This window comes from Strongylocentrotus purpuratus, unplaced genomic scaffold, assembly GCF_000002235.5.
Source record: "Strongylocentrotus purpuratus isolate Spur 01 unplaced genomic scaffold, Spur_5.0 spur5_scaffold_8, whole genome shotgun sequence".
Classification (NCBI taxonomy): domain Eukaryota; kingdom Metazoa; phylum Echinodermata; class Echinoidea; order Camarodonta; family Strongylocentrotidae; genus Strongylocentrotus; species Strongylocentrotus purpuratus.
Window position 1 is genome coordinate 33138817 of NW_022145614.1, and position 12894 is coordinate 33151710.

At 35.1% G+C, this 12894-nt stretch overlaps 1 protein-coding gene across 2 annotated transcripts in view; it reads left to right on the plus strand.

Moving 5' to 3' along the window:
• The window catches only part of LOC583976 (WD repeat-containing protein 89), a 60798-nt gene extending 48727 nt beyond the window's left edge, over nt 1-12071 (plus strand). For both annotated transcript variants that reach the window (XM_030975264.1, XM_030975265.1), the window contains 6 exons: nt 1125-1211; nt 1804-1848; nt 2262-2347; nt 2931-3036; nt 3714-3869; nt 5668-12071. In XM_030975264.1, the coding sequence (XP_030831124.1) occupies nt 1125-1211; nt 1804-1848; nt 2262-2347; nt 2931-3036; nt 3714-3869; nt 5668-5742 (555 nt within the window). In that variant the 3' untranslated portion in view covers nt 5743-12071. The remainder of the gene's footprint in view (nt 1-1124; nt 1212-1803; nt 1849-2261; nt 2348-2930; nt 3037-3713; nt 3870-5667) is intronic.
• The last annotated feature ends 823 nt before the right edge of the window (nt 12072-12894 follow it).

Sequence of the window (12894 nt, forward strand, 5' to 3'; positions counted from 1 at the left end):
TGGGGGTGTCGGCGAACTGGTAATTATGACGGTTTAATGAAATGTTGCCCTTGATTCTAATTCTCAAACTTGAGTTTTTGCTCTACAGCAGTTTTGTATATAACATTCAGACTAGAACAATTTGATTGTATAGATATGCAGATTTTGTTTAATAACTATACAATGAATGTATGTAGTCTGAAGGGATGGGGGATGTTTTGAGGAGCATCATCATTTTCCATGTATGACCATTTCGGGAGTGATTAGTAATCATCCATTGATTAAATGAAGTGGTATTATCGTATATTGATTTAAAATCAAAACAAAACAAAATGCTATGGCAAAATATACGGGTAGTTAGACAAGCATAGCGCACTTCAGTCTTAAGTATCTTATACATTAGACCATTTTCGTAATGTAATCACATTTAATACACAAATCTTTGTTTAGTGCCTCGTTACAAATTATTTCATTCACCTGGTATGAATAACTGTATTTCAATAGTCAGAACATATATTGCAGTACTATGTGTTGCTAGGTAGGACAAGCCATAGTGTTTGTCCTACCTAGCAACAATTAATGTAGGCAATTTGCATTCTGACTATTGAAATAGAATAATAATAATAATAAATTACATTTATAAAGCGCTTAATACAATGTTTCTAAGCGCTTAACATACAAGTAAGGTACAACATGAAATGAACATACAGCAATAATAATACATAATTCTAATAATAACATTACAGATAATTATACAAAGTACAAATATAAAAATACAATCATTAAACAGGTGAATGACATAATTTATAACATGTCACTTAACAATGATTGATGCATTTAATGCTGATTACATTAGGATAATGGTCTATTGTGATCCGTCATTCAAGTGGTTAATGCATGCGCCAATATGTTTAACTCCACATCATTGCGCCATTACCCCCTGCCATTCATTGATTACAAGTACAATGTACTGTATTGTGTCTGAAGATGGCTTATATTACGATGTTTAATTTGTAATGATACAATAGTTTGAAGTGTTATCGCTTTGAACAGTGTTGAGTAAGTATTCTAAGGACTTATTTGATGAGAATATAGAGTGATTGAGTGTTAACATTGAGAGGATATCTGTTGATTGATCATTACAGAGTCACATTGATTGGTGTGGTACAAACAGTGAATATCTCTACTGCTTGACTCATACGGAAACCATTCGGATCTTTGATGCTGTTGAGGTAAGTGTTTATAGAATCTCTCTGTAGAATCTCAATATTTGTTTAGATGCTTAAGTTTAGCTTCTTTTTTTTTTTTACTTCTGCGTAATGTTTAGTCATCACACTACACATAATTTCAAAGAAAAACTACTCATCTCCCACTTTTGTATTTTCTTTACCACTTTTCTCGCTGTATTCCTCATAATCTTCTCTACCCTTCCCTCTATCTCTCTCTGTCTCTGTCTCTCTCTCTCTCTCTCTGTCTTTATTTCTCTCTTCCTCTCCCTCTCTTTCTCTTTCTTTCTTTCCCTCTATTTCTTGTCTCCTCAATTTTAAATGTCTGTCTCCCTATTTCTACCCCCCCCCTTCCCTTTTTTTTTTGCTGTCTCTTCAGCCATTGGCTGCAAGACCTTGGTGCTCCCTATATTAAGCCTACATATATGGGAATGAAGAATTCAGAAGTCAACGTATGTGTGGAATATTCTCATGCAGGACTTGTCATAAATCTGTGTTTTACATGTTTGTGTGACTGTTTGATAAACAATTAAATTCATGAGGTTGTCTAAGGATATGAATTGATAATATGTTTGTTTTTCTTTTCTTGTTACGACAGTCTTCAGAAATTACCAAGTTTGATTCAGTAAGAGAATCATTGAAGGTAAGTAAATGTGTCTCTATGCAATGTTCAAAACAATCTTGCGTTTAAGTTTGTCTGTACTCGTATGTCTTCTTATAATAATAGTGGCTTTTCATATAGCGCACATGTCCATCACATCGTGACACTGCTGGCGCTCCAACAATTACCCTGTTCATAGCTGGCAGACAAATATGTAGTGCTCCGGAACATCTTACCAATATTTGAATGAGATGGTAATCTTATCATATGAAATAGCTAAGTTTCATCAAACAGAAGACAAGACAAGACAGTTGTCAGTACTCAAAGAACATAGAGGAGTGGCTACAATAAAGAATTATATGTGATACACTATGTTTTCTTTCAATAACTACCGTAATGTATTAACTAAGTTAAAAATATTTGATTGATGAAATTTATCTTTTTCTTTTGTACAGGAGGATCGGTGTAAAGTGGACTATCTGGTTGATTGTTTCTATCATTCAGGTCTCAAGTCCTTAGTAGTACTTGGAGGAACAGTGGGGTAAGACATTAGACTATCTGGTTGATTGTTTCTATCATTCAGGTCTCAAGTCCTTAGTAGTACTTGGAGGAACAGTGGGGTAAGACATTAGACTATCTGGTTGATTGTTTCTATCATTCAGGTCTCAAGTCCTTAGTAGTACTTGGAGGAACAGTGGGGTAAGACATTAGACTATTTGGTTGATTGTTTCTATCATTCAGGTCTCAAGTCCTTAGTAGTACTTGGAGGAACAGTGGGGTAAGACATTAGACTATCTGGTTGATTGTTTCTATCATTCAGGTCTCAAGTCCTTAGTAGTACTTGGAGGAACAGTGGGGTAAGACATTAGACTATCTGGTTGATTGTTTCTATCATTCAGGTCTCAAGTCCTTAGTAGTACTTGGAGGAACAGTGGGGTAAGACATTAGACTATCTGGTTGTTCATGTACCACTTGTTCTTTTGACTTTCCTTGTTCCGTATGTTCCCATATAATGACTATCACTTATCTATAAAGAAGCAATTACCGGTATGTTTGGGATCCAATAATTGATATCCTATTTATTTCATGACAATTTGTCTTTATTTTTTTGTCATTGGTTACAGCGGAGATTTACATCTGCTGACAGTGGGGAAAGACAGACTTCATTTTGTTCATTCACTCAAAGGAACTCACAAAGGAGTTGTGAGGTGCCTTCATTGGGATAATCAAGTGAGTACCCCCTCTTCCTGTTCAGACCAGATGAGAGGTCTTCATTCGCATTCAGATCATATGAGAAGGCCATCCAGTTCAGTTCAGTTCAGTTCAGTTCAGTCCAGTTCTGTCCAGTTCAGTTCAGTTCAGTTCAGTTTAGTTCAGTTCAGTTCAGTTCAGTTCAGTTCAGTTCAGTTCAGTTCAGTTCAGTCCTTATTTTCATTCTCAATAATAACAACATACATGAAATAAATAAACGACAGAGCAACATCAATAGAAGTCAATACAGAACAATTGGACAAAAACACATTATGAGAATGAGAGCAGATAGCCCTATAGTATGTTGACCCCAAATGAACAATACATACATACAAACAAACAGACAAACAAACAAATAAAACAATGAAACAAGCATGCATAATATAACATTTCACATTATGAATAAGAACTTTAAAGACTGGATTTATATTGGCGTTTAAAAGAATTAAACTATATGGTTGATTGTTTCTATCACTACGGTCCAAGAAGTTTTTTCTGTATCCTTTTCATGAACCATTAATGGGTCTATTCTTTCATGTAGAGCAAATGTCTTTGTAGTAAGACAGCATGTGGATGAAAGCATACATGTGAATTATGTTGAATTAGAAAGTGTAATGTGTGCACTGTAGCAAGGATCTATCTTGATTTCATTCTAGACGGAAACATTGGTCACGGGAGGAGAAGATTCCATTGTATCGGCATGGCAACCCGATAGGAATGCCAATCAGTCATCTTCAAAGAAGGGATCACCAGCTCAAACAAGTAGGATCCGGCAAGGCAGGAGAGCAGAGAAGAGAGGGTCACCAGTCAAGGTAATATACACACTGTCATCTGCTTATAGGCAGAAGGGTGTTACATAGATGTATTACTCCTTTCTGGCTCTTAACAATTGATACATAGCACACTACCCTCATCTTCACCTTTGATGTACAGTCATAAACAACTATGAGATAGCAATCAATATACAATATATCAGACTGGCCCTGCCGTATGAAACGTTTTTTCCTTTATTTGTGTAATGCCTGTCAAATGTTACATGATGGCAGATTTCATCAGCTTTAATGGAGGCTGTCTTTAAAAATGGATCTGGGAATTCCTCATACTTGTCCTTACAGTATGCGATCTTTGATATTGCACAATCAAAACTATTTAGGCTAACATCAATTTTCCCCAATATTTAGCATCAGTATTACTTGCAATAAGTATTGTTAATGCACTGGATATCAACAAAGTGTCAATAATTTACTCTGTGAGTGCACAGATTATTGATCATCATTATCATCATCATGTTGATAATCATGATCAGGGTCTCGTTTCACAAAGCCTTTTTCAATGACAAATGACAAAAAGCAATGACAAATCTGCTGATAACCAATCAGAAGCAAGGATTTCAATAGCTTATAACAAAGACTGTCATTTGTCACTGAAGACATGTTTTGTGAAATGTGGCCCAGATGTATGAACACTAAAACTAAAGCAGTGCAATCAGTGGTCGTATTATATACTTGTATCATATGTACCATAAGCAATGTGCTGCATCTCTCTCTCTCTGCTCTGTCTCAATCTGTCAATCAATCTGTCAATCACATTGTGAGTCTCTGTCTTGTTTGATACATATCTACTCACATGTTATCACAAGAATTAGTGTTGTGCCGTATTGTTGCTTTTGAAAGGTGTATTGCCATTTGATCCAATGCCAATTTGTCTAGTGTTCAGCTGGTCTAATCTCTTCTTGTCTATATTTAGTTTGCCTATCGAACTATTCAACAAGTCTAATGTCAATTTGATTTCGACACAGATATACACAAACTGATGACCTATAGAGTACCAAAGCTGTGACATCATAAAATCTTTTTTTAGAATTTCTCAATTTTTCCTTTATTTTCCGAAAGAGCATCAAAAATAATGTTCACATGTCTAAAACCAATTGAATATGTTAAGTATTGGCTGAAATATAACCTTCTGAATAAATAGATTTCCTATAGGAACTCAAGTGTTTTTTTGCTCTGGTTCGTGAAGTTATGAACCAGAGGTGAGAGCAAAATAACAATACTTAACATATTCAATTGGTTTTTGATATCTGGACATTATTTTTTATGCTCTTTCGGAAAATGAAGAAAAAATTGAGAAATTCCAAAAATGGATTTTTGATGACGTCACACTTCACCACTCAATTGGGTTAGTATGCGCTTGGTATAGCTGACTAGACTAAGTGGATACTAGCTCAATAAGGTATTAGACTAACTGGCGAGTGGATATAGTGGGAAGTAGACAAATGAAATACAATGAGACAAATCATGGATTGAACAAATTGGCGTTTGACTAAATAGCAACTAAATCATACATCATAGAATTACTTACGGTAGTCTAGACAACAAAGATGTTGTCAAGGATAACAACTTTCCTTTTTTCTTAGTTTAGCCTGCAAAATTTAGCACTAGTTGTGTTATTAAAATGAAAAGTTTGTCACATAAAATGAATATTTATGTCTTTGTTCTTTGTACTTTGGTAGTGCCTTCCTTGTTCTTGTTCTGCACATATTTTTCTTGCTTGCTTATGATTTTTCTTTTCTTTTGTTTCTCTCTTCTTTCTGCTCTCACTTTACTGCAGAGCCAACCAGAGAAAATTGCCAAAAGACTGCAGAGGATGAAAATACAGCATGGATCAAAACCCTATTCACCCTAAACTGAAATTAAACACAATGCTTTTCACTCGATCTTATATATGTCGTTATGTCAACTCTGTGATTGCTTTGTACATGCTTCTTTGTGTATTGTAACATGTTCGTTGGAAAGTAAAGGAATGTGCAATTTGAAATGACTCATTTTTAATCCATCTTCAATAGGCTTCCTCACAGTGAAAAAAAAATGGAAATAATTCCTATGAGATTGCTTTTGCCAGGCACATGATTGTCTCGTCAATATTAAAATTAGATTTCAGTGTTGGTTGCATGTATGTATGTATGTAGGGACATGTATATCTCTGTAATTGTATAAATGTGTGTAGCGTCTATAGATATCTATATTTGAAAGTATGTTTACTGATATGTATTGATTGTTCTAATGTTCTTCATGTGAGTAAGGCATCCGTTTGTTTTACCTAAGGTTCTAATTGATCATGATCAGAGAGAGATATATTCAATCTTATTATAGATACATGTAAAGGGGTAGCCTTAATAACACAAATAACAATGAGATGTGGCCCTGTAGTGGTTTTTCACTTTTAACAAGGAGTTTTGGCAGATATCAATTTTACATGGTGCATCTTCTGTGAGATTATATTACTGGATACCTCCAAGTAAATCAATCGCTTAACAATATTATTTCTTTAAGGAGGCTTTGCAAGTTGAAATACGCTCTCAATTAACATAAAAGTGACTTGTGAGTAAACTACTCAACGCACCCATACGGGCTTGCTTAATATAGGGCTGGAAACGTGGGATTTCTGTATTTTCTTCATACTTCTTATCTGTTAGCCCATAGAAAGCCAGGTGAACTTGTAGTTGCATACACAGTATCTAAATTTCAAGGAATCAACAATCTTCCTTGGAGAAGAAAAGCTAAATCAGCTCAGAATCGTAGTGACGTCACACCAGTTGTGCGATTATCTATGATTTGAGGCCGATTCGGCTTTTATTCTGATATGAAAGAGGTAAATGCACCAAATTCCGGCCATTAATACTCTTGTCATTATTTGTTCAGAATTAGTTGTTTGGCATATAGGGCTGATCTTATTAGTACCATGTGTGATACATTTAGCAGGAGTCTCTGTTTAATTCTGTGACTGTCTTCTGGCAGTGTGTAGTAAAGTGGTACAGGTTTCATTTTGTTTGTTAATGATTACATGCTTGATATACTACAGGGCTGGACACAGTGCTGTTGGAGTTGCTTTCAGTTCATCTTAAGTCCTGCACGTAACAAACCTAAGGGTGTGATAACTGGTCAACCTGTCTAGTCCTGGACTAACAGATACAAGATTCTGATCACTGGACATCCTTACTAGTTCTTCAGAAGTCCTGGACCAGGTAAACATAATGGTGTGATTGCTGGACAACCTGTCTAGACCTGGACTAACAGATGCAAGAGTGATCGTAGGACATCTTTTGTAGTTCTTCAGAAGTCCTGGATCAAACCAAGACAGAAACTGGACCAAACAAACACAAGAGTGATCGGCTAGACAATCTAGTTCTTGACGAGTCCAGGACCAAAGAAACCTAAGATTGAGGTAACAGAACAGTCTCTCTAGTTCATCAGAAGTCCTGGTCCTAGCAAATAGAAGGATGTGATGCCATGTAATGTGTCCTGTGCGACATATCTATTTTCCTGTTATGTCACACACTAAGAAGATTTCTCAATAAGACCGTTACAAATGGTTGTTTTCTTGTATCACAGACAGTATTCACTGGTTACATCTAGATAATATTCAGATTTGGATGAAATAGATAGAAATAATACAGATTTTATTCTTGACACATTGCATGGAATCAATCAAGGGTGAGTTAGCCAAACAGTCTGTTTTCTTCTTCGGAAGTCCTGCAAACTATTTCTTGGAAGATCTTTAAGCGCAAGAAATTTGTTTTGAAATCAGAAGATACCGTACTGATCTATAATGTAATAGAGAGTAAAGGCAACAATAATCTTGTGCTGCAAATATTTGCTATCGTTTCTTATTAATTATGACAGTATATTTGAATTATCACTACAATATATATTGAATTTAGCAGAGCTGTTTAATCTTATATATCCAGGATATTTCAGTTGTGTGTTTTGTTTTACAGATAAAGGGAGTTCCATTGATTTATGCAAAGCATTTATTTCAATAAAACATCATTTTCAAAATGCTCGCACTTGGGCCTCTGACAGCTTAACTTTCTGTTTTGTCAAAATTAACAATTTATTGATAAAAAAGAGTTTTAGGTCATTATCTACGATTTAAGAACCACATGATTCCTAAATATCTACAATAAACACTCTTTCAATACTACCATAATGACAATTTTTTTCCCGGATATTTTGTATAAAGTTGTATGATTTGTATTTCTTTAACCCCACCCCTGTTAAAAATAAGTTTCTTTCTATTCACCCTAAAATTACAATTAATACCTTAATTCAAGAATTTTCATTTTGCCACTCTGTTTCATTACTATTCGTTGTTTGTCTTTTTTTTATATACAATCTATGTGATTCATTGAAAGAGTGTATTTATTATGCTAGCCAGCTGATTTGTGTAAAATGTGCTGTTGATATGATACAGCGTTGTATAATTTTATGTTATAATATTTGTTTTTTATTTGGGTAATGATTTAATAATGATATCTTTCCCAATTCACTTGTGTGTGATGACTGTTTTCAATCTATGGTTGGATGTCCATTTTAAACTATAAGTGATTCATCCTTTCTACCGATGTCAGAAATTAAGTTTTTACAACCAATTGTTTTTTATCTATTGCATCTGAGCAATAAAGACCCAGTAATAATCATTATGTCATATGTTTTTGTCATATGAATGACTACATGTATGAGGGGTTGTGAGTTGTCCTATTTTAAATCCCGAGCAGTATGATAGCTTGATATTACAGTGAACTTCAGTGAATCATGTTCATGTCAATATACCCCCCCCCCCCCCATCACCCCTCCCTGGGTGCAAGAAAACAAGGATAACAACTTTAGAGAGGAGGAGGAGGAGGAGGAGGCGGTTAGATCGTCTTCTTTTCATACTCCTCCCTTTTCTCCATTTCAATCTCTCTTTCAATCTCTCTTTCTGTGCCCCTCAGCTATTGCACTGACTGAAACTAATCAGATTTTAAAGCCCTACATGATTTTATCAAATAACATTTTGTTAATTCTGGGGTTTTGTTTGTATTTCATTGTTTTTTTTATAAATTTGCTGCATTACAAGAAATATATAATTTCGTGAATCAATGCAAATACTGTAGTGCTTACATTTTCTCTTCTTCACAAATGTTTTTTGTAGTTATTCCTATTTTCTGGTTTATCTACTACATGTATATTTGAATTATGGTCCTTCATGGAATATTGTATATCACTTGAAATCAGTAGGTCTTCCAGTAAATAGGAAGATGTTATTGTACTGCAAGAAACTGCGTGAATAATCACTATGCTTGAGAAAGTCCACATGAGTGGATGAAAGCTTGCCTTCTAAATGTTAAGGTTGGTAGAAGCTGAAACTACCTGTTATATTATGATTATCCCCAACCAATGCAGGTTTTCTGTTCTTGTGCTGTGTGAGCATTATAGGAATGCAGTATCTCCATGGTTGAGATTCGCAATGTCAATACTCGTAATAAGTCAATGATTACATTCTATGGGTTAGTGTTTGAAGGCAGGGTATTCTAATCAAACTGCTTCAGATTTATGTGTGCTGCCATCTGCTGCTCACAATGTCCTGATGTATCAACAGCCTTGTCCCACAATGCATCACCAACCATTGACACATGGGATGATGCTTGGGTACTGGACCCGGCCAGAAATCGCTCCATGTACGCCTTCATCGAAAGGAGGCGCAATTGAAAATACATTACAGTAGTGGTAGCGATGTCGGTAAAACACCCTGCCTTTAAGACCTTTCTAATATCAACCTGGTAGATTAAGTCTTTCATCTGATGGCAAGAAATGAGATATGGACAGCTTGGATTGGTAGTCTTAAGAACACAGCATATAGTTACAATCCTGTTATTTGATTACTTCTTACAATTGACACCCCCCCCCCCCCCCCCTCCCCCCCCCCCCCCCCCCCCCCATAAAATAGTGTCTGAATGTGAAATTAATGTGTCATGAGCTTAATCCTTTTCAAAATTATCAGAAATATAATATATAATTTTTTATACCCATTTTTACCTTTTCCTTGCAGAGGCCCTTCCTCAAATCATTATAAAGGGGATAGAAAGTGGTGAATCTTTTGAGAATAAAATTCTAGTCATTCATTTAAATATTGAAAATTGATATTTTCTGTATTTTTAGTTTGGAGGTTGCAGCCTGTTTGTATGTGTTACTTTCTAGATCCACATGCCCATTATGACCAGTATGTGTATACATGATCCAGTCAATGATGTATGTAGTGGGAAAACTTATTCTCAAAGAAAATCAAACATGTACAGATGTAAGTAATGTTATCTATTTTGATTTTATATATTCATATATACATGTAAAGAAACAAATAATCATGTATTTGATAGTATAGAGAGAATATTATACATGTACATTATACATATAAACTTGTATGCAAGAAAATCAATATTTGTATTATGCATATCGACTACATGTATATTGCATGCAGATGATATAGCACTGTTTTTATTATGATTTATTCTATTTTCATTCTTTAATCATTCAAACCCTCTGAGCCTGGTCATACCTCACCAATTACGATAACTCTAATGATAAATTGTTCCCAAATTGCTCCCCTGTCGTTCATGTAAAAATGAAAACCGGTAGGCCATTTGTTATGTTATCAAATTTAATGCATACATTTTTTTGAAATGTCTCGGTAGAAATTATTTTATTCAACTGTAACAAGTAATTGTCTTTCAACAGTCATCGTGTTTTTAGATAGGGAAAGCAAAAATGTTTGTTCTACTTAGCTGCAAATAATGAATGCCATTCTGACTATTGAAATACAATTTTTTGTATCAGGTGAATGAAATAATTTGTACCAAGGCATTCACTTGACAACGAGGTATGAATTAAATTTGGTTACATTATGAAAATGTCCGATTGAAAATCGTTGTTATAGGTCAGTCCTCAACAATATATGCAAATGAGCCTCCTTCAAGGGGTTTATCTTCTTGTGGGGCTTGCTCGACCACCAACGTTTTTTAGGACAGACCCCATAGATTAAATCTACGAGACAATAATTGCAATCTTTTGATGTTACATCGGTGACAGATACATTTTAAAGTGTCCATTGTGTTAGGTATAACCAACAATGTTACCATTTCGAAAGCCTGACCTCTCTTATTGTTATTTATGCATTATATGAGCATATCGTTTATCATTGTTGTATTGGTGAGGTCTGGCCAAGCATTCGGAGTTACTAGTATCTTCCATGTCTTCTCTCTTTATCTGTCTCTTCTCTCTGTCTCTCTCTCTCTCTCTCTCTCTCTCTCTTTCTGTCTCTTTCTTTCTTTCTCTTTTTTTTTCTTTCTCCCTCTTCCCTCTGCATCTCTTTTCTTTGTTGTACCCCCCCCCCTCTCTTTCTCTCTTTCTCTCTTTCTCACACACCCTCTTTCAATCTATGACTACATTTTGAATAGTTTTGTAAAGCCCTTATTTGAATCTACCATTAAATAAAAGAAATAGAATGATGAAAGTTTGAAATATGGGATCACCAAATATATGCAAATCTCAACTTGGTAATATGGTCAGCATATTGTGATGTAGTCACTGACAACTTTCCCGTTTGTACTGGTATGTAAACAAAATATCACTAATTTCTGTTTTTCTCCTTGGTGCCTTCTTCCTTAGGGCACTGCTCAAAACATATTATGGACAGCATATTATATTCTAGGTCCTCGAAAAGAAAAGACCCACCTGAGTCATACAATTTGAAAAGAATTGACATTATAATCATTACGTGTGTTGGAACAAACTGGAAAGTTGTCGGTCACTAAGCCGTTTCTAAGTCACAATGACATTACCATTTCAGCCAATTTGAAGTCCCAATATGTATAGTGATTACCACTTTCAACAATTCTTAACTTTCTTGTTTTGGTTCGATTTCATTAAAACTTTCACCATCTGCTTCTTTGATTTTACTGTAGTCTTTTAGAGCAGATGTCTATTAAGGTTTGATTACAAAGTCCCTTGGATAGGACTGTAAGCCAGAGGTCCCCAGGTTGCTTTTCTTAGAGGGCATTCTTACTCTTGTGAAAGTTGATAATTGATTTCTTGTGTATTTCTCTTCATTTTGCTTTAATTATGTGAGTTTATGTAAAAAGAAGCACATGTTATTCAAATAAGAACATATGTGTATTTTGAAATAAACTATGAAATCCATATTGTTGTCTTTCATGCCCACTTTTTTCTTGATAAATGGAAGTGTGTTTGTTTTATTTTGAGTGTTTTTCTTGGCCCTGTCTTAAAAAGAGTATAAAAGCGATTAACTAATTTGCAATTGATATCATTCTACTCTTCCTCTTCTACTTCTTCCTCTTCTTCTACTTCTTCTTCTTCTCCTCCTGCAACTTCTTCTTCTTCTTCTTCTTCTTCTTCTTCTTCTTCTTCTTCTTTTCTTCTTCTTCTTCTTCTTCTTCTTCTTCTTCTTCTCCTCTTGCACCTTCTTCTTCTTCTTCTTCTTTTTCTTCTTCTTCTTCTTCTTCTTCTTCTTCTTCTTCTTCTTCTTCTTCTTCTTCTTCTTCTTCTTCTTCTTCTTCTTCCTCTTCCTCTTCCTCTTCGTCTTCCTCTTCCTCTTCCTCTTCCTCTTCCTCTTCCTCTTCCTCTTCCTCTTCCTCTTCTACTTCTTCTCCTTCTCCTTCTTCTCCTACTTCGACAAAGAACCCTGTGTTCGCATGCATCACAATCATACAATCAACACTGTAGAGAAGAACCTATGTGAGGGCGTGAGTCCATTCTGTCCACCGGTCGGTCAGATGGCTAGTTACCTCGCGTAAAACGGGTTTATAAATGTAACGCTGAACTTTACATGTATGATCATATAGACGTATATGTATTCAGCGATACGACACCCCTCATTAAAAGTTTTATTTAAAACAAGTATCAATTCATTTATGTTTTACGATGTATGTTCAACATGGATATTTGTTTCGCTCACATGTCAAAAAAGGGCTCGGACATAATTTACAGTCAACAGAAATAGGAT